Source organism: Lethenteron reissneri, chromosome 33 (genome assembly GCF_015708825.2).
Source record: "Lethenteron reissneri isolate LAM-NWPU_2019-01 chromosome 33, ASM1570882v1, whole genome shotgun sequence".
In the NCBI taxonomy this organism is placed as follows: domain Eukaryota; kingdom Metazoa; phylum Chordata; class Hyperoartia; order Petromyzontiformes; family Petromyzontidae; genus Lethenteron; species Lethenteron reissneri.
This window is the reverse complement of record NC_083811.1, coordinates 11,579,288-11,602,251: the sequence shown is the minus strand read 5'-3', so window position 1 is coordinate 11,602,251 and position 22,964 is coordinate 11,579,288. Positions and strand designations below refer to the sequence as shown.

General features: G+C 43.5%; 1 protein-coding gene across 1 annotated transcript in view; it reads left to right on the top strand.

Annotated features, from left to right (window-relative positions):
* The window catches only part of LOC133350346 (potassium voltage-gated channel subfamily C member 1-like), a 48,368-nt gene extending 28,684 nt beyond the window's left edge, over positions 1 to 19,684 (top strand). Inside the window, 4 exon segments of the mRNA XM_061564625.1 lie at positions 6,934 to 6,954; positions 6,956 to 7,039; positions 7,041 to 7,869; positions 15,694 to 19,684. Of these exon segments, the coding sequence (XP_061420609.1) occupies positions 6,934 to 6,954; positions 6,956 to 7,039; positions 7,041 to 7,869; positions 15,694 to 15,830 (1,071 nt within the window). The 3' untranslated portion in view covers positions 15,831 to 19,684.
* Positions 19,685 to 22,964: the final 3,280 nt, after the last annotated feature.

Genomic DNA, 22,964 nt, shown 5'->3' with positions numbered 1-22,964 from the left:
ATCTGAACTAGTCCTGGACTCCCCCTCCCCCCCCATTCACCCACTCGCACTGAGCCATATGTTGGCGTATGTTCAAAATACCCCCATCACTGACATGGAGGGGTATTGATGAAGGGCTGTAAAAAGTAAACGTGACATATTCAGTGACTTACGTGTATCGTCCCTGAAGCAGAAGTGGACATTCACATTTTTATGGTCGTGGCCCTTCTATCAAATTGAGAAGAATTGTTGACTTTCTATAAAATTGTAACTCATTTAATTTACCTTTACAGGGATGATGGATGGTCTTAGTTATCCCACGAATTTGACTTGCATTTGAGACCTTCTGCTCGTAGACGTCTAGCACTCTAACCGCAGCACCAACCGGCCAAGTATTTCATGAAGGCACAGCAGCTGGAACAATGTCGCAAGTGTCTTCAAGTTTCCACTCACACCAATGTGCCCCCGGTGGTAAAGGTGGGTAAGCTACCACAGCTCGTCCCATCGGCAGCTCGTGTGTGGGCTAAAGTGTATTGTGCCACCTCTTCAAAGCCACATGGCCAAGGTTTAAAAGTAGGCCAAATATTTTCTCTCGAGGTGCTTTCAGGAGCTCCCTCCAGTGAAGACGCGTCCACCAACGAGCAATTGCAAGGCTGCGCCTTCGCTATATTTTATGCAACGTAGACATTTCATTCCCTGGGTGGTGGGGGGGGGGAATCACGACAAGTGAAAGGGCTTTGGTAATATGACATTCTTATTATCACACTATGGTCCATGAATGCCTATACACATAATGCAGAAGCTTCTGGAAACTATGGTGAGGCATATGAATCATCATCAAGCCAAGCCGAGTGAAAGGAGCAATGGGGCAGCACTAAATTCCATTGGTGGCACTGAGCCAGTGGTGGAAATTACCCGCCGGCCTGGCATGGGCCATCCTCTCCTGAAGATGACCACTGTTGTTGACTTCCCACAAAGTGGTGTATTTTTTTTGCTATTTTAAGGATCTGAGGTAAATGGAAAAAAGTGCATAGAGAATCAGGGAAAGAAGCATTATTTTGAATTACATTGAGAAATATAATTGCTGTGGTTTTCACACCTGATGATGTTTGCTTGTGTTGCAATCGAAACGTCGTGAGAATTTTATTGTTTTATTTTTATTATTTTACTATTTCCCTTCTACGTGACTTTACCGAAAGAACCAATAATAGGAACACATGGTTAACAGAATATATGCGGGTTATATACATTCCAACGAATCAAAATTCCAGCGAATCAAAATCATATATACGTGAGTGGGCGTGGGAAGGGCACACCTATAGAAGGGATGATGGAATGGCAGCCAAGGAAGGTAACACATATGAGAGGATGCTGACTGGGGATATGGAGCGACGAAGTCAGTTGGTGCGCAGGTGCGAGGTGAGTTACCACATCACAGGAAAGGTGGCGGTGGCTTGGTGAGGCCTTCAACCACCATACTACTATAAACTATATATTTTTATTTTACCAGGTAAAAGCCCATTGGAGCTATGCAGCTCTGTTTCAGAAGTGACCTGGCCACAAATAACAGCTCAACAAAATGGCTTATCACGTGGAAATTATAGCAGCCAATTACTCTAAACGTGTGTTTTTTTAAATGTGGAGGGAAAAACCGGAGGATCCGGAGAAAAATCCTCGCGACCACGGGGAGAGATACACGCAAACTCCAAATAGTACAGGCGTCAGGGTCGGGATCAGAGTTGGGATCAGAGTTGGGATCAGAGTTGGGATCGAACTCACGACCTCCTGTATACCAGGCGAGGTAGTTAACATCTCAACATCGTGGCGCTCCAGCAATTGCTTCTTGCTGTGGTTATCCCAACTGATGACGGACGCTTGTGTTGCGCCCGAAACGTCGTGATTTAATTTATTTCATTTTATACCTACGTGACTTTACCGAAAGAAAAAAACCCATGCAACTTAAAAGGAACTGTAAAAATGTGTCCAATTATAATAATCATCATCCATGATCGATCCCACTCCGTAAGTTACCCTCACATGATCCTGTGATGCAACAATCCATCCAGCACTTTCAAATGAACCGATCTCATCAATCCATCTCCTTGGTGGATGTCCTCTCGGATGCTCTCCAATTCCTTGGCTGCCACTCCGTGATTATTGCTGACCATCGTCCATCATGTGTTCTCGTGACGTGTCCTGCCCAAGCCCACTAACTTGTATTCATCGTTTGGAGGATGTCGTTAGCCTGTGTGTGATCTCTAATCCACGTGTTCCTCTGTTTGTCTCTCGACGCAGTTCCCCAAAAAATGTCTCTCCGTGTTTATTTTCGCACATTTCTGTTTTTATTCTCCGTCTTGAGTTAATGACCAGGTTTCTGAGCCGTATTGTCATAGCAGGTGGTACGCACTGATTAAAAATTAACCCGTAAAAACAAAGTTTTTCACTATAAATCCTTTATATGCGTGGCATCGGTTTTATTTTATTATTCATTTCTGTTTTTCTTGAGTAAGAGTTTCATTTTTATCACATTGGTATTTTAAATTAAATATAAGGAAAGTCGTATATAAGGACATTGGTCTTTGAAACGGGCAGCTCGAGTCATCTCGTCCTCTGGCTTGAGATGGCTGCCACCTATGGGTCAGATGATTGCCTGCCACCATTAAGCAATTGGTAATTAAATATAAAAAAAAATTCCTAAAAAGTGTAAAATTTTGGAAACATTTTTTCACGAAAATAAATTGTCACGCACAACGAGTCTGTGTGCAAAATGTCAGCTCGATTGGATCACGGGAAGTGGGTTAAAAAACGACCGAAAAATTTGCACGGTCGTAAGCGCGCAAGCAAGCACGCAAGTGAACTTAATATAAAGGATTTAATTTAAAAAACGTTGTTCTATAGGCACGTATATGATCAAATGGAGCATTCTAAAAGCACTCTAACCTGCTTCTGTCCACCTCGATATTTCATTATTTTAGATCCTGCTCCCACCTTTAATCGCTGCCCTAGGTACACGTCCCATGATGTATTTCCAAGTTGCTTGCCTCCAACAGATATCTCAAATTGTTTCCTGAAAATTTTGCGCATGGCAATTGTTCGTCTCATATTTATCCTTGGATGTTCCTTTTTTGTAAACTTATTTTAATTTGTATGAGTACATCTATTTCAGCTGAGTCAAATGCTTGTTCGTCGTCTACAAATGCCAGGCTCAACGATAATCGACATGTATTGATCTATTCCAGGATCTTATTAATAGCGAGTCTGAATGCGGTCGATGGTAGAGAAACCTTTCCGAAACTCTGCTTGCTCGCGTGATTTGTTGGCCTCTAATTTTGTATAATGGTCTCGGACAACTTTCGCGTCGCTTGCTAAGTTTCCCCCCAACTTCATATTAATTCTCCATTACTATGTTAGTTAATTCATCATTTAGAGTGGTGATATATATTCCATCAATTTGATTGCATAGGAATTTGAATTCGTTGATTAGCATAAACCAAAATCAGCCGCCTACTGCCTTGAATTTTGATGTCCCCTTGGTTTTGGCAGCATTTAGTTTTGCCCTCTCCATCGGCTGCGTTGAAAGCGCACAGCTTGCTTGGCGCCCGTCTGCGTCCGTTGCGTGCATTGAATTTCTTGAGGACAGAGACGTCTCTGTCGATCGGGGGTTTGTCAGCTAGAATCAAGTCAATCTCGTTCTTAATTCCATGGGTTTGGGCTTTCTCCACGTCAATTTTCGAGATTAATTAAAAAGAAATATGCATTAATGTCACGTGTGTGCTGACTGTGAACTGTAGGTGACGTTCACACATCTCATTTCCCATTCCAATGCCGAATTTACCACTTGTCTTCTTATCTCTGAAACTTTTACCTTCTTTCGCATTATGGTCACGCATTATGATGTTATATGTTGTGCCTTAATCTCATGTAGTAGTTTCCACAAACGTTTTGTTTGCTACATCCTTGCTGATTGGCTGTTGGAGCGTATACATGAATATTTTTTTTACTTGTAGAATTCGTAGAGCCTTAGTGTGAGCTGAGCAACTCTATACAATGAATACTTGAACCCTAAAACTGATTTCCAGAGATTAAGACTCCCACTCATCCATAACTACTATCCTCTCGCCCTCTTGAATAGAAACGATTGCCACTCTTTAAAAGTATGGATTTTCTTTCTTTTGCACGTCGCTGATACTATCAACAGAATTGTTGAGCAAAAACCATCGCCTGAACTCCAGTCATCTTCACAGCGGCTTTTGGCTAGCCAGTGAACAGAGACCGTGACCGTGTCGCGCACTTCAGATGTGCTCATGCGGCCATCTGGAACGTTTTTCCTACTGATATTAGGAATCCGCTGGAGCTATGCACTTTTAAATCTCGATTGAAAACTCGTTTCTTTAAGAACTGCTTCTTGTATTTAGTTTGTTTTCATCCCTCGCACCTCCGTATGGTTGGCTACGTAAAGTGTGAAAGTAGTTCAACGTACACACACCCGTGCGTTGTGCGTAGCGAGGGCGTCCTGCTCATGCCCAGCGATTCTTAGCGCCCCCCCCCCCCCTCCTGCTCCTTCACCCGGCCAGGGGACCCAGCGCCACCGGGGAACTCGAGGGGCCGTGGATTAGGCGCGTCGATCATGGCGCGGAGTTGACCATACTTTACCACGCTGGTCGGTGCAGGCTTGGTGAAGGGAACACCTCTTGGTGCCTGACGGGTCCGCAGAGGCACCTGAGACTCACCGCCCAGACGACGAGGCAGCGCTCCGTCCAAGACGTCGTCATCCAAATTATGAGAGAGAGAGAGAAAAAGTTCAAATGTGAACAGGAGACAACAACAATGTTACATTAATTGCACTTCATGTGAACACATTGCAAAGAGTGGAGAGAAAATAAATAACCTAATATGCATGGACGTGGCTAAAAGGTCTTAGATTTTATAGCTGCTTGCATGTTGTCCATCGTGTATTTTATCCACTCATAAGATCTGGCTGAATGGCTGTTTCTAATTTTTTGAAGGAGCTGATGTTATGGATTTTTTCCTTAAAATTGTTTCCAGTTTACAACGTTTCATTTTCTGTATCCTCCTTTTACCACCCTTGAAAAAGAGGTTCAACGCATGACAAATATTAATTGGAGTGCAGTGAAGACATGGCTGCGTATGTCCAGTGTGAATGAGTTGCGTTTGAATCGAGGGGAAATATCACTGTCAGCGGACTGCCACATGTGCCACTGCCACATGTGGACTGCCACATGTGCCACTGCCACATGTGGACTGCCACATGTGCCACTGCCACATGTGGACTGCCACATGTGCCACTGCCACATGTGGACTGCCACATGTGCCACTGCCACATGTGGACTGCCACATGTGCCACTGCCACATGTGGACTGCCACATGTGCCACTGCCACATGTGGACTGCCACATGTGCCACTGCCACATGTGGACTGCCACATGTGCCACTGCCACATGTGCCACTGCCACATGTGCCACTGCCACATGTGGACTGCCACATGTGCCACTGCCACATGTGGACTGCCACATGTGCCACTGCCACATGTGGACTGCCACATGCCAATACAGGAGTAGCAGGTACAACACACTCAAGGCATGCTGCGTTGCATTCGATGCTCAGAATCTTTAAGCTGCTGACTGCTGATTTACATGGCACCCCTGCCCTTTGGCACTCACAGACCATGTCTTCCGTTCAATTATTCATTCAGATCCTAACTTTCATTCCACACAGTTGGAGCTCAGTTGTATAGCGTCAATAAAAAGTGGGCATTCTGCGGTGCGGAGCCCTAACGATCCAGAAACGAACGCACAGGATTTTTTAATTATTCACTCATCAGGTATATCGACATGTAAAATTGCTTAGGCTTGCAGTAAATTATTTTATTCGCAGACCAATTATGTCAATAAAATGATATCCAAGGGCATTGTCAGCAGCAGCAGCAGCCATGGTTAATCCACTGCTGGATGAAGGTCTCCCCATGCCATCGTCATCTCCCATGATCCCAGTAAACATGCAAAGATGGAACCATTGGACCAACGTTGGCTCAACGTCCCTTGTTTACTGGGATGCTGTGATGTACCGTGTAGCATCAATGAAGAATAATTCGGGCAACTATGAAAAATCGTATATACAGCCCAAAGATCCCTAACCCAGAAACAAACGTCCGTTGCTGCATCCAATCACGTACGAGTGTGCTGGAAAAAAATAACAGTGCCCAGTTGAAGCTATTGGGAAAATAAATGAAACAGGATTAGCGTCGTTTTAAGAATGGAACGGTACGTCAATCGTGTAAAAACCGCCGAGGTGGGGCAGGGTGAATGCGTGCATTATATATATTATAAAAAAAAACTACGCAACTTATGCCATACAGTGTGTCATAAAATTAATGATAGGGTATAGGCTTTGCATTATTAAGCACGGGCTAACATAATTGTGCGTTCCTTAAAATAGGAGTGTTGCGTCACACATTGCATGCGTCCCGCCTGCCACGTGGTCTCACCTCGCACCGGCCAGCGGTCGGCTGCCGATGTTGACACTCATCAACGGGTTACTTCACCGTAACCTCACCGTGCCGGTCAGTGTGGAATGGTGAAGCGGGGCCCAAGACCATTTCATATCGCGCTTTCCACTGATGTTCGCTGTGGACAGGATTCACACTCGGATCACCGGTTCATAGGGCAGTGCGCTAAGCGCCGCATCGCCACTTTCTGCGGCCGTCTGAAACGCTCTTCTTTTTGATATTAGGAAGCCAGTGAAGTTGATGCACTTTTAAATCGTCTAGTTTGAAAACAAATTTCTTTAACGCTGCTTTTTATGTTTAGTCTGTTGTCCTTCCCCCGTACCTCTGATTAGCATGGTTGGCTATGTGCAGTGCGAAATAATTTCATGAAACAAATGCTAATTGTGCAAAACTGCCGGTGTCTGCTCTCTTCTGCTCTGTCCATTGCAGATCGTCGCACTGGCCTCACTTCCTGTTCATTTTAATTTCCATCACGACGTTCTGCCTTGAAACGCACGAAGCATTCAACACGGTACTGAACAAGACGGAAAATTACACCTGTCAACAACGTGACGACCCAAAAGGTATACATCGACGTGGAGACCGACCCGGTGCTCATGTACGTGGAGGGCGTGTGCGTGGCGTGGTTCTCTTTCGAGTTCCTCGTACGAATAATTTGCTGCCCCGACAAGAAGGTGTTCATCAAGAACTACTTGAACGTCATCGACTTTGTGGCCATCCTGCCATTCTACCTGGAGGTGGGGCTCAGCAGCCTGACCTCGAAGCCGGCGCGCGACGTCCTCGGCTTCCTGCGCGTCGTCCGCTTCGTGCGCATCCTGCGCATCTTCAAGCTGACGCGCCACTTCGTGGGCCTGCGCGTGCTGGGCCACACGCTGCGCGCGAGCATCAACGAGTTCCTGCTGCTCATCATCTTCCTGGCGCTGGGCGTGCTCATCTTCGCCACCATGATCTTCTACGCCGAGCGCTTCGGCGCCAACCCCAACGACCCGACGGCGAGCGACCACACGAGCTTCAAGAACATCCCCATCGGCTTCTGGTGGGCCGTGGTGACGATGACGACGCTGGGCTACGGGGACATGTACCCCCAGACGTGGTCGGGCATGCTGGTGGGGGCCCTGTGCGCGCTGGCGGGGGTGCTCACCATCGCCATGCCCGTGCCCGTCATCGTCAACAACTTCAGCATGTACTACTCGCTGGCCATGGCCAAGCAGAAGCTGCCAAAGAAAAAGAAGAAGCACATTCCCCGGCCCCCCCAGGTCGGGTCGCCGCACTTTTGCAAGTCGGACATGAACTCCTCGAGCCACAGCACGCAGAGCGACACCTGCCCCCTCGCTAAAGAGGAGATTTCAGAGCTTAATAGAAAAGGTAGGGGATGGATTGAGTGTGCCAATCGGCTCGTTTGAGCATGCTTCCTCGGCTGCGTGTGCCCATCTCCCGCCTGCTCCCTATGCTCCTTACTTTTTGCGGTGTGCATGCCAAATAATTGCCGAGCTCTTTGAACGCCCTCCCCCCTCCCGAACTGAATGCACTAACAAATCCGTTATCAGAAATATCGGTATTGTCCTTTACTGTATGTCCACCTATACGACGTAACTCTACGTGCCTACGGCTTTATGTTGCTGTGTCGAGCCAAACCGTGTCTGCATATGTGCGTCCCCCAAAGCGAAATATTTTGGTAGAATCGTTTTTTAAATTTGTGTTAATGGAATGACGGACAAAAATTATTACCTAATCGGTCCACGCTATTGAGATGCAGTGGATACCACGCTAACAAAGTAAAAGGGGTGTTAGTTGAGAATACAACGTGCAACTCAATTACAATACTGTACAGTATTGGATTATACCGGTATGAATGTGCATGACTTGTACAAACCGCGCACGCACGCGCGCACGTTGAATTGAAAACGAGCAGCGTTTTTGTCGTTTGTTTTTCAGAGCAGCAGTTAAACACTTAACTTGACAGGTGTGAAGTGACGTTGAGTCACAATTAGACTCCGCTTAATTCGGGCTGAATTTAAACAATCTCAGTTTTTTCCGATGCCTGGTCGAAGAATTTTCAAACCCGAGTCGGTTCCAAAACTCTCATCTGGCATCGGGCGAGTTGTACTCGTTCAGGGGGTCTCTCGACTGCCGGTGACTCGATGTGAGTGCTCAAGCAAATGCTGCGCAAACTCCACCTTCGGTAGGAGCGCCTCGTCAAGGGCAATTGGTGAAAAGTTGCTGAGAACGACGCCGCCGCCTGCTTCAGTGGCCCGATGCAGTCACGCCCCAGGTCTCCCGGTTCTTCTGGGAGCTATCGTTGACACGCGTGCCACGGCCGATGAAATCAACACAGGGCACAGCTGTAACGCAGAGCTGCCAAGTTGACCTTTTCCCAAATAAAAACTAATTATTCGATGACACTGCATGGGCAAGTGGTGCATAAGCACACACGCACACATATATTAAACAACTCAACACGTTTTGTTAATAACACTGTGGTCTTTAAAGGAAACGTATATAATCGACAATGTTTGTGGCAATAGCCGTTCTTCAAAGCACATGTAACGAGCGATGAATTGTACGTGCCATGAAGAAGGTCCATTGCCTGAAACGTCACCTATTGTATATATTTCTTTTTAAGACCACGGTGTTATTTACGATTGTATTGAGTTCCCCCCCCCCCCCCGAATGGGACATTTCCCTACTAAATTGGAGGAAATGTGTCAGGACAAGCTAATGGTAGCAAATGCCTTGATACTTAGCCAACTGATCCATCAGAGACACATTCTACCCTTCCACAAGGCCAGTCGCCAGTCCATTACCAAATGCAAGAGCCTAAAAGGAAAATCGTGTCCAACGTGTGATCGTTTATTAATAAGTCGTTACTCTAAGTCACCTGGGATGGACTCTAGTTTCTGAAACCACGTGGCATAGTGTTTCCCAAGCACATGTGACGAGAGGATACATTCAAGAGAGGTTTCATTGCCCTGCCTAACAAACATGCAATACAATATATGAAACCAGTGCATGTGCAATTACACACACACACACTTGCACCATACACGATATATGAACAGACATATGAACGTACATTGAGAGTCAAAGTGTCCCAAAGTTTAAATGAACATTGAGACAGCATTCTTCTCTGTTCGTGGCTCTGATTCAGTGGTAAAATGCCACATTCACATGGCAAGGGGCTATTTAGTACCTATTTAGGCGACCACTGCTGGCTTCCTACAACGTGGTATCAATTTTATCAACCCCAGAGGAATGATAGGTTGAGTCCACCTACAACCAGGATTTAAACTCACAACGATCCAATCGTTAGTCCCTACAGCACGACTTGGCTGAATGACATATACACAAATACTACAAATACATGCATTGTATTCACTAACAGCAGTTATGCTATACATACTGTAAATGCAATTACATAGACTCAATATCAAGGTGTCACCATATGTATCGCTAGAATTTGGCAGTGCTCTTTCCCATTGCGAGCCCAAAGTCAATCTTGTAATTCCACCATTCTACGGCTAGGACCAGCCAGTTAATGATGTGAGAATATCTGACTTATCACCAAGTGATGCGGTATCTATTTTACCCTCCCCAGAAGGATAATGATGTTGATGATGGGTGAAGTCAACCTTGATTCAGATGTTATCTGGCAATCTTTGCGTCATGCGATCACCGCTCTGCTGACTGAAAGTAGCCACCATTGCGTAATCATTAACCAAGGGGGAAGATGTAACTCCGCTAAAGCCTCGAGACGCCTGTCGGAGTGAGTGCTGTTAGTAGCCAGGACCTATCAAGGCCAGATGGGCACACAAAGTGGTGGTGTGTCAACAGCACACCTGATCAGTCACATTTGTTACCCCAGTGATAATGTTTGTTCACGCAGAAAATACAGATATAGCATTCATACATAACAACCACACTAATACTGTACCTGCACTTCTCATCAAGACAGCATTATCTAAAATGCAAACAAGCATGGGGAACAATGCAGTTGACTACGGCAGTGACTTCGTATTGATCAGCAAAAAAAGCGCACGACAAATGCGATGAACATTATTACAAAAGTCCCAGCGTCTATCTGGCTCTAGTGGGCACTGAATGGATGCCGTCTCTACTGGTGCCCCTGAGCCAACGATGGGAATTCCATGTTTATGCCACGGTGGCCGACCAGCCTGATCACGGGGAGACCAGTGAACCAACGTCATGACGGGGCCGTATGAGCCCTCACCGTCACCACACAAAGGTAGCAAAATGGCCTCGCCGAGCGCGTTAAACTTGTAGGCGTGGTAACGTCCCACGTGGGGCAAAGTCACTTCCCAAGTCTTGGAATGGCCGTGCGCGAGGGGCGATCGGAAAGTCTGTGACCTGACGTAGAAGTAGTGGCACTGCGGCAAAAAAGGATGAAGGTTCACGTGACAGCAAGTTTATTTTAAATGTAAAAGCTATCTTATAAAGTTATGCACCCCGTAAATTGTATGGGTGTTTGCGATCGTTTACACGAGGATTCCCTACAACATATCAGTTATGGGGATAGATTGACCAAATTCATGATAAAGGTTTTTGGGTTAGATCGTGTAAGTATAAATGTGTCGAAACCCTCCATGATGCTGGCATGTAATTACCAGCGAAAGTCATACTTAGATTGTAAATGTTGTAGATTCACTCTTCAACACACCGGTGGGCTGAAGTAGTAACTATTTGGCGTTTTGTTTACGTGAGAAACCTCTAACTGATTGGCCGTGTCGGGTGGTGTAGGGTTTCAACACATTTATTCTTATGCGATCTAACCCAAAAATGACAATATGGACATCTATAAAGTTCAGATAATCGGAAGAGAGTCCATAAGGACCTGGCAGGTGATTCTTTAACTCCACAGGTAAATAATCACTTTGCAAGGAAAGCATTATTCTTGTGACGATGAAGCGATGTGCACTCCAATCCAGTGGTTCGAGCTCTTCTTGGCAGGGATTAAAGTGTTTTGATATCAGTGATGAGGATGCAGATGATGCACCAGGTGCAGTGCTTCATCAAGGTCACACTACCAATTGCTCTGTATGCCTAGGCCACGGGCTCTTGTATTGCTCCTCCTGTACACAATTAGTTCCAACAGGCCTGCCGGCCACAAACACGAGGTCGGATTCGGCACGTAGCGTACTCGACCAGTGAACGTCACACAGAGTGCAGCGTTCCGTGCCCTGGTCCTTCTGTAGTCTGCATGAACTCGTGGGTTTGCTGCCCAAGTGCCACATATGGCACAGTAAGCCATTAACACGCAGCCATTCAGATCCCACCAGGCGCAGTCATCAAGCTCACGACAATGCTTTGGAACTTCGCAATAATAACATAAATGTATGGTAACACTGTTGATGCATACTAGATCATGTATTTAACGTAGGACGCTATATTGCTCGTAATTATATGCAAATGCTGTGAAAACAACAACGATTATAGTAATAATATCGTTCATGCAAAAAAAGTTGTAAGATATCTATTCTGTAGTCGTCATGGTATTCGCTTAATTAAGATTTCTAAGAGGCGCAATTATTCATTTTTTAAATGAAGTGCACATTGTAACTTTACTATTAAAACTATGAGAATATTTTTTTTCCATATAAAACTAGAAACTATTCGTATTTTACCAGGTAAGGCCCACTCAGCTATATCGCTCTTTTTCAGAAGCAAACCTGGCCACAAGTGATAGCTCAAAGAAGTTGCGTATCATATGGGAATTAATAGCGGACGAATATTCTAAAGGCATGTTTTATTAAATGTGGAGGGAAAACCGGAGGGCCTGGATACAAATCCACCCGGCCGAGAGGTATGACGTGTAAATGCTAATGCGGTTGTGAGACATGCGTTTGAAAAATAATCATTTAAAAGCTCATCATAATATTTTAACAAAAATTTGAATATATATACCTGCCAATATAATTTCCAACTTAAGAAATGTTATAAAGGTGGCCGTGTTGCTTCAGGGGGGATGGGTCAACACCGCTGAGATCCAAAGTTTGATTCTCAGACACCAACTCGTTTCACACTTGGACATCATTCTCAAGTTCGCGTCATTTCAATAGCCACTGTCAATGGTGCAAAACCCAATGCTAAAAGTGCCCCCTTGACGCAGCTTATTTGACAGGTAGGCAGCAGGCACAGAAGTAGTGACTTTGCAGTATCGTAGCTACGTGAAGGATATCAGCAGAAGATGTGTGATGTCACCTGGGCCATTCCCATCGTGTGAAATGTAGCTTATACGGTCACAGGCAGAGTCGTATTTCTATGCCTGAATGCTGATGGCTCTTTTCTGATAATACTTCTCAATATTATTGAGGCAAAACATTTTCAGATTTCAAAATGCTATTAAGAGGGTATCATTAAATAGAAGAATAAACATTCCACAATGAGGGTTTATGTTCCTGGTCTAATAAAAATAATGATTTTGCATCAAGCGACCATATGAGCATGATTATGACTTCACATTAAAATGAATCACAACATAATTCTAATAACTTTCATATTTTGTAGATAATTGCTTCACAGCTGCTATCATTTCTAATATACTGTATAATAAGTACAGGTTTGATAAATACTATAGTTGTTTTCCAATTTTATATTAATCTAGGTTGTATTCCTTTGAATATATATTTAACTGGTTACATTTTCCATCCGTATAAAACGCTGGCAGTGGTAAAGTGGGCTAAACTTAAACCATTTCATAGACCATGTCATCAACCCCACAATATTTAATCAGGGAACCTTTCATGAATACAGTGACACGTGACCTATTTTCAAGATCAAATTTGACATTTAGAGCATAGTGCTGTAAGCAATCACTTCTGAATACTGTAGTAGTGCAGTAATTTTAAAATGCTAAACTAATTATAAAGATTAAGTTCATCTTACTTAGGTCTCAAAGACCTCGCGCATTTATATTCTCTGTTGCCAATTTCTTACGAGTCCCAACAGTGCCAAATTTAGCGAGCTGCAAAACTGTATTTGCGTGACCTTTTTGTCGTACGCGAAATGATCTTTGGCATCTATAAATGACCGAGATATGGCCAGAGTATCACACTTCCTTGGAACACAATGAACGGAAAATAATTGCAATGTGCAATTTCAGTGCGTGCTTATTCAATCAGATTCCACGATGTCATGCACTTTATTTGCATCCGCAAATTAGAAAAACAAATATCTAAAGAGCAACACTTACAACTGCTTTTGCTAGTCATTTTCAGCTACGTCTGAGATACAGAAAGTACATTTTGTCTGAAATTACGCAAGATAAACTATAACGTTTTTTTTTCATTTCTAATCTCTGACTTGAATATCTATAAAAGCAGTACGATGTTAATGAATAATAATTAACCGGTGTGCATTTTGAAACACACCTGTTCAGTTGGCTTTATTGGAACAGTAGGTTTTAATCCTGCCTGGCATTGGCACTCCGCTAAAACATTGATATTAAACTTTCCTGTTACGTTAACGTTCACGTACATGAATGCTGCACGTTTTGCGCATGTGTGCCAATGTTTGACAATAAATCCCATCTGGTCGCATTTGGTTAACAACTGGTATCACCTTTAAAGGGTGCATTTGATGTCGTACGTATACAGCACGCCGCATGGAGTGCATACATCTGCTCAGGAAGTAAAGCATACAGTCATGACAGGAAGGATTAAACAGACAATCTCCAGGTTATATATAAGGCAGTCAGGCTGTAAATGTCAACTCCAAGCCATGTGGCTGCTTTGGAATAAAAACCACCCCCACTTTGATTTCCACAATGGGCCACATCCGAATTTTTGTTTCAGTACCTTTGTTAATGCGTGGCCAATTCAGATGTACAAATTATTTAAAGTTTTCCATGAAGTTCATATTGAACGTAAAAAAAGATATGTACATCGGTACGGTTGTTCACACTGTGACATTGGCTCTGCAACGCTTCAAGCAAGCTGACGCAAGCTAGCCCGTGTTGCTCATCAAACGGATGCGCTTAATCCCGGGATTGTGACCGATTGCCTGACGCATGGCTGTGATCGAAATGCATGTATATATATTATCGCGTGCGCGTTGTGATATTCGCTTTGTTGATCCGGAGAAGCTGATGCTCGCTTGTTGTCGTCGTTTTTGGGCCCTATTATAATTAGTAGTGCAGCAGACCTGGCAATTGATTCTGGCGCTACTTCAGTCACCCTCTATTTCGTGGAAATGGAAAGGTCCCAGCCACCCGGTGCATCAATAAGTGTAGTGCATTGGCTGCACACACAATATATTTACGACGTTTGTTGAGGGTCAATATGTAGAGCATCGATTGCAGAATACATATATATAACAGTCAGATTTTAGAATAAAGGCTCCAAAATGAGTCACATAAATAAATCGGCACCATTTATATCAAGACCGCGTGATAAAATGTTTTTTAAATTAAATTCAGTGCAATGTCCCAAGAACTGTGTATGCTAATGTACTAAAAGGTTGCCTGTTTATTTTCAAGCCTTTGATGGCTTTGTTGCTGTACAATACATTCCAATTCGTCGCATAAAAAAATCATGTTTATGCATTTCGCATGCACGATTGATGTGATTATTTAGATTTTTTTTCCCGTGCGTCAATTAACAAGAAGGAAGCGTTTTCTGTCGTGAGTCCAGGAGCATTGGCGGAGAGTAATTAACGTTGCAATGAATAGTACACACCCAGGGGGTAAAATAAAACCTGCTCTAAAGTTTGCCTTGCGCTTGCGATCAAAGTGAACACTGCATCGTGCTTGAATTGCCTTGTGCATGAATTGATATAAATTGTCGAATGAATGTAGACAAAACAAATATCTGCCTGCTTGCAATTGCGTGAATCTAAGGTCCAAGGCCTCATTTCCCATCCTGTTGATAATCATATCAAAATGTGTTCTCCTGGCATGGATATCGCCGTTTGTCTCTTTGCTTTGTTTTCCAAGTCTGGAAGGCGATGATTTTAATATATTTTTAAAAATTGCTGACCTTTTGATTAACCTCGATGGCTTGTGCCGTCCTTTTCCTTCCTGCATCACTGCATTGTAACTGCACGCACGCGAGCGCGATGTGCGCCTGTTGATTTGTACCGCTTAACGTTTTTTTGACTGATTTTTGCATCGACCTTGACCCTTGACTCAAAAGGCAATTGCCGTGAATCTTCTCTATGCATTCTCTCGAAACAAAGGTTACGAAAAGTCACGAAGCTTGAACAACATTACTGGCCTGGCTGGGAACCCCCTGGGCATCTCTCCCCTCAGCTCGCCCTACACCTCTCCGTGTCCACTGCGACGGTCACGCTCCCCCATCCCGACCATAATCTGAAGGTATCGTCACGGCCAGCCCCGGGCCCACCCAGCCCCGGGCCCACCCAGCCCCGGGCCCACCCAGCCCCGGGCCCACCCAGCCCCGGGCCCACCCGGCCCCGGGCCCACCCAGCCCCGGGCCCACCCAGCCCCGGGCCCACCCGGCGTCGAGCGGGCGCACGTCCCCGGACGATCGCGCTCCACGTTCGCCAACTTACGATCGCGGACAGGCATGGTGAAGGGGGGGGGGAGGAATTGCCACCACCACCGCCATCATCGCCAACGTAAGAGCTGCGACGTAACGTCTCAACATGTACAGTAAGATGAATTAACGGAAATAGCTGTGTATAACGAATTTAACTTATTTTTTCAGAAAATCCGCTATTTTAAACGTGTAGAGGGAGACTGACTCCAGGTGTCCGAGATAAGCCAGGGTATGTCTAATTGTGTTTCATTTTATTAAGCGTTTTTATTTCGAGGGTACGGAATGGATGAAATGTTTGTACTCTTGCGTGCCGATGCTGCGGAGTAGGCAGACGTTTGTAGCACAAGGCTTTTAAAGGTCAACCTTGACATGTGTTCCCATGAATGTATTAAGCAAGTCTTGCTGTGATCACCAAAGAATGGAGACCACACATTTGAAGAGACTGTCCGCGGGATTGGAGCTACTAAATAACTGCTTGGATATGTGTGTTTTTGCAAGAGAAGCAATTGAATAGAACTGCCCTGCCATGTTAAATCAGGTGGTTGAAGGAATGCGTACAGACACAAGGAAGGGTCGAAAATGTATGTTGACATTAAGAGCCCCATGGAGGCGAGATGTTTACTACCTCGCCTGGTATACAGGAGGCCATAGGTTCGATCCCGACCCTAACGCCTCTTGTATATTTGGAGTTTGCGTGTTCTCCCCATGGTCGCGTGGATTTTTCTCCGGGTCCTCCGGTTTTTCCCTCCGCATTTATAAACATGTGTTTAGAGTATTTGGATGCGATACATTTCCACGTGATTAGCCAGTTTGTTGAGCTATCATTTGTAGCCACGTCGCTTCTGGAAAAAAGAACGATTTAGCTCAATAAGCCTTACCTGGTGAAATAAAAAAATGTTTAGTTTTTAAGGGTACAAAGAAAAGCTTTTCCAGATCATCGAGTGTTAATGTTGCCTATCAATGTGCTATTCACGTGCATCGCTAAAAGCACATTTGCCAAAACCTCGGACTGCTTCCCATGAACAAAGGAACACATCACCGTGTGGCCAGGGCTGTGATTGACTATTGCATCTGTTAATATTGAAAACTTCCACTGCCGTCCTTGCAGAAGCAACATCAATAGCCCACGTGTCTATGGCCTTGGCCAGTATGAGCGTGTGAATTCCTTTAGGGTGAGCACATTAATGTGGTAGGGGTTCGTCAAATTATTTTTGCAACAACGCTGTTGACAAGACGGTTACGTTTTTGGGAAATTTTCGAAATAGCTATCCCAATCGTTCGACAGGATTTGGAAGATGATATCACAAGATGATGTACTGTATCATTTACACTAATATACATTATCATGTACACTATTATTTTATCATCTTTGTAAATTATATCGACGTAAATATGCTCCTTTAAATTTTTCCTTTAAGTTATTTCCCTGCATAAACGTATCGTTACATCTCATATTTTGTATTGCTGCAAAAATATCAATAGCAGTTGTTTGACTTACACTTATTTCAATTACATGATGTGCATTTCTTAATACAGTGTACACAAACTGCAGCTTAGTTTTCCCATAGAGGTGACGAAAAACGATGTTGATAATCACGACGACAATCACAGCAATGATAATTGATGAATCGATGACCATTAAACAGCCAAACAAATTATTTGGTGGATCATACGTTGGCAGCAGTGTACGAGCACAAACAACAACAACAACAATAAACTCAGTCATCAATAATACTGCCTTAAAAAATAAAAATGATACGCAACGTTTTGAGCAATAGCTCTTGTATGTGTGTTGAACGTATTTCGCACCGCAGGTAGCCAGCCGTGCTAATCGGAGGGCCCTTCTTTACAGCACACACAGAGAGAGAGGCATTCTTACCTCGCTCGCCTCTCTGTGCAGAGCAGAAGGACAATCGCCCAAAACGTTGCCGAAAATATCATTTTTTTCTCTTTTGAAGGCAGTCTTATTAACGATTATATTAACTCGTATTTCATAATAAAGGTTTTTTGGGTTAGATCGTGTTATTTATTAACGTGTCGTAATTCTCCACTACCCGACACGGCTAATCAGCAAAAAAGTGTCACGTTGACAAAGACAAATAGTTAAATAATATTGGTCGCGAAAGCCTACGTGTTAAACTAACTTGCATTTCTTCACATAATTAAGAACAGTTTCGCTGTATTTACACAGATGCCTCATTTTATAAATGTGGCCAACAAAGTGATGAAAATATGAGTGATATGTATTACTTGTTATGATGTCCCAGTGGCAGTAGGTGCCACAGGATTTGCTTTGCCGTTGCATTAACGCATTGCTCAAGTTAAATTAATGTATGATCATAATGATGATGATGAGAGAGGTAATTAGTGTAGAAGTTACTGCTGGGAAGAAGAAAAAAACGGCTGGAAATCAGTTAATAGTTGCAGAGTTTACGTTGTTGGAAAGGATACATGGTGACGATTGTCGTTCATTTAATTTGCTTTGGTACCAGTCACTTTATCTTCCAAATCCTCAAATGCATACGATTTAGACTCATTGTCAGTCGACTTGTAAAAGAAACCCAACCGTAATAGACAACCGAAAGAGGTTTAAACTTTGAAATTGAGGGAGAGGAGTGCAATGACATCCTTGTTGTAATAATATTGCCGTGTATAAGTATTGTATTTACTTTTATTGCATGGTGTGCATGACAAGACCTGTCCAAATATCACGTTGGAATTTCCCTGCTGCTTCCTCCTCTGAATTTAGTTCCGTGTGCGTTTTATTTTTAGCCTTCAAATTAGAATGAAAGTTTTTTTTTAATCTGAGAGAGAAAAAAATTTGCGTTTTAATTTCCCTTTTAAATGTTAGAATGTTGCATTAATTTAAAGGCGCAAGGACCCTTTGGTGGGGTGTTTGTTTTCTTTGCCTATGGTTTCATTCTTTAAGCGTAAACTGCCGAGTAAAATGTCGTTCAAATTATTTCCATGATGTGGTCTTCGTTAGGATGCTTGTCTTGTCCATCATGTCAAAATGTCGAGCATGCACAAAACAATTTTCTCCGTGTATTGTATCATATTTACTGACATTATATGCACACATAGGAAAAGGTACGAAAAAAATACGTATAAAAAAACACTGAAAATTACAGTGGTTTAGAGTAAAACAGTGCATACCAATTGTATATGCGTGCGTATTGTATATGTGTGCACAGACTTAACCGCTGTACGAACTTGTAGAAGCAATGCGCACATATATAGAACGCATGTATAGCACGTGTAAACATAACACTTAGTGGCTATGATGGCATTTTTACAAAAAAAAATGTAAAAAATAACAACGCTAAAAAAAATGTTTCATCGCTTTATGAGCGCAAACGTGGAATTGTCCGTCGCACTGTGGCTACGGCACAAATAACCCAGCGTTTGAGACACTCAATACGACATGTATCTATCTCGAGTTGACATATACACTACCTGTGCAATGTACAGTACGTTATCAATTCAAGCATGTTAGAATATGCAAACGCTTCGGCATTGGATGTTTTTTGGTCTATGTACATCTCTCCGATCATTGCCAGTGTCGATACCGAGCCTCCGTGTGTTAAACGTCAAGATTGTGCGCTATACAACTGTCATACAGCATACTTGTTTAACGGCGGGAAATAAATATTTATACATGTTACCATGTCCGGGCTCTCTCGTGCTTTGGCTGTGGTCGTTTTGAAGGCGAAACGCAGAAGCACCTCAATGTCACGGAGACATCCGGCTCAGACGAGAAACAATGAGCAGCTCCTAATGACTAAGTCAAAAGTCTAAGCGTCTCTGTGCTGAACCAAGCCTCGGGGTAATGTCCATCCCCCTCGGCGGGTCCGAGACAGAGACGGGAAGTCCACGTTCCCAACGTAGGGCAAGTTAGTCTACGTGATAGTCGGTGTTGATTTGTCACACAGGGGTGCTAATTTTATATACCATGATAGGATGATTGGCTGAGTCGACCCACTTATATGAACGATATTTGTGACGAAAAAATGTTCATGGAAATATTGGGATTTGCCCTGGAAGATAATCTATTTAAAGGGCTGTCTGCACATAGAATTGATTTTAATTTTGAAATATTTAAACAATTCTACAAAGGGTTTTATTTCTTAAGGCATTCGGTGATTTGTACTTCAAGTAATCAGCAGAGAAAACATGGAATGCCATCGCTTTCACAAGCAAGATATGGATTACAATAACTACAATATAATATTTTGATTTAAAGCTTTCGTGACTGCAGGGATTCATAATCTTGGTTCTTTCGGTAAAATTACGTAGAAGGGAAATAATAAAATAATACAAATATTAAACATTGATTTTTATTGTTTTATATTTGTATTATTTTATTATTTCCCTTCTACGTGACTTTACCGAAAGAACCAAGAATACAAAATAATAGTCTATCTGTTCAATTAGGCACGTTTCATTATGTGGAGACAGGAAATGAAGATGCACCCAGAGGTCAATGACCACGTGGAAGACCTAAAGCCAGAGAGCTCTCCTCCACCCCCCACGTGTCCCGCCACAGCACCGTCGCCTTCCTCATTATGTCTGCATAACGATATTTCCGCCTTATAAATCAAACTGCCCCCTTGCTTACTGCCATCCTCCTGATGAACCCCTATTACCCCCTGCACGCACCGATATTGGAAGCAGCCAGGGAGCTTATTTTTTATTTGCTTTATTAAAGTCCATCTTCTCTGACCTATTGCAATAGCACCGACATTACTACTGCCTCAACCAACCCACGTGTCAACAATAGGCTGTCATTTTATGCCCGTGTTGTTTTAGCCGGAACCCCCAAATTAAAATCATCCTGGCGGCTAGACAACAAAAGAAAGCCACACGGCAATTGACCACTACGTGGCCATGGAAACATGTGGCTCCATCCTAAAAACATAATCAATCTCAATGAAACCTGAATGTAAACAAGGAGCATCAAACATCACGCAAACTTCGACCATCCTCACAGCGGCCTGTGGCTGGCCATCGAACAAAGACGGACACTTGCATCGTTCGCTATGAGATATGCTTCTGTGGCTGTCCCCGAATGTTCTTTCTTCCGATATTAGAAAGCCACTGGAGCTATGCACTTTCAAATCTGCATTGAAAACCCATTTCTTTACAACTGCCTTTAGTGTTTAGTTTGTTGTCCTTCCCCCGCACCTCCCATTAGCACCGTTGGCTACGTACGGTGCAAAAGAAGTTCTACATACATACAGGTTGTCCACAAAGGTGTTGTCCATTATTCAAGGATTATAATTAGACATCAGCTTGAGCTTTGCCAATACAACTAAGCACACACATATACTTCGGGATATGTTATCGTGGAAGTCTAATTGATATAAACCTCAATCTTAATTTTGGAGCTTTCGTGACTGCAGGAATTATTCTTTGGTTTTTTCGGTAAAATAAAATAATAAATTAAATAATAGCATTGCTTGTGTTGCAATCGAAACGTCGTATGCTATTATTTAATTTATTACTTTATTTTTATACGTGACTTTACCGAAAAAACCAAAGAATGATATAAACCTCCATGAGTAATCTCCATGGCCCTGGTGACATGCGCTTTATCAAGATTTTAGACAGACCCCAGGTGTTCACCGACATAGAGGATTGTCATTGTTTCAAAAGTTTCTGTCGTGTTCTGTTGAAAATCACTCAAGTATTTTGGCTAAGCCTAAAATCTGTGCAAAGAATATGTTGCCAACATATCAACGATGCAGTTCAGCCTTCTGTATGAGTATACGTCTTTAATAATTATTCGAATTATTATAATAATTATTAATAATAATTATTAATAATTATAATAATTAGAGACGTATAATAATACGTCTTTAACAATTATAATGGACGATGGGTCCTGGTGGCTTGAGGGGGCCTTTATCCAGCAGCTGATTGACCACAGATGGTGATGATGATGATGAATAATGGATGAGACCTTTTAGATCATCGTGCATGGCATACAAAATCAAAGGCTCCCGCGCGTGCTGTTGGCCACCCACCCCCTCGCGTGCCGTGCCGGCCTTCATAGGTGCTCGCTAACAGCACTTGCCCCGACAGTCCTGTTAATAAGCTTGCACGGCAAAGGTTGAGGTGCCACAGGCTGCCTCGGGTCCCTCGCCCGCCACGAACCAGCCAAAGGTACAGCACTTTCGGGTACAGTCTACCCGCGAACGGCCAAAACTGACAGCCGCGATGGCTAAATCGGTACACAAAGATACTCTTTGGTTCTTTCGGTAAAGTCACGTAGGTAGAAAATAATAGATCGGACGTTTCGATCGCAACACAAACGACCGTCATCAGGTGGGACAATCACAGCAGGGAAACTGCTGAGCAACATACTCTTAGGTTTATTCGGTAAAATCACGTAGGTAAAAAAGAAATAAGAAATAATAAAAAAATATTAGAAAAAATAATAGAAATCAAACAATTATTTAATTTAATTATTTTTATTTTATTTCAAAAATTTTTTTCTTAATTATTTTTTGCCTACATGACTTTACCGAAAAAACCTAAGAGTATGAATTCTTGCAGTCACGAAAGCTTCAAATATAGAATGCTGAGCAACAGGCGGACACATAGAGGCTGCCCGCGATCGGTCGAAAACCGCGAACGATAAACCCGCGATATTCAACGGGGACCCATGTACTGTGACCACAGATGTTTAGACTCAGACGTCACTCGACTAAATCTGCGCGTCCCCTTGAAGATCGGATGACGTACTGTGTGCAAAGGCGGCGGCAGAGGGTCTCAGCAGCATCAGGCACGGCGGGGGGGCGTTGGGGAAGGGGAGAGTCAAGTCAATGCACACGAGACCCGCCGGAGTCACTGCGGGAGAGAAGCCCCGGCAACGCCTCGCCATCGGTTAACCTTCAATTAATCCACGACGACCATCGCCGCCTCCGCTTCCAGGAAAGGAGCGTG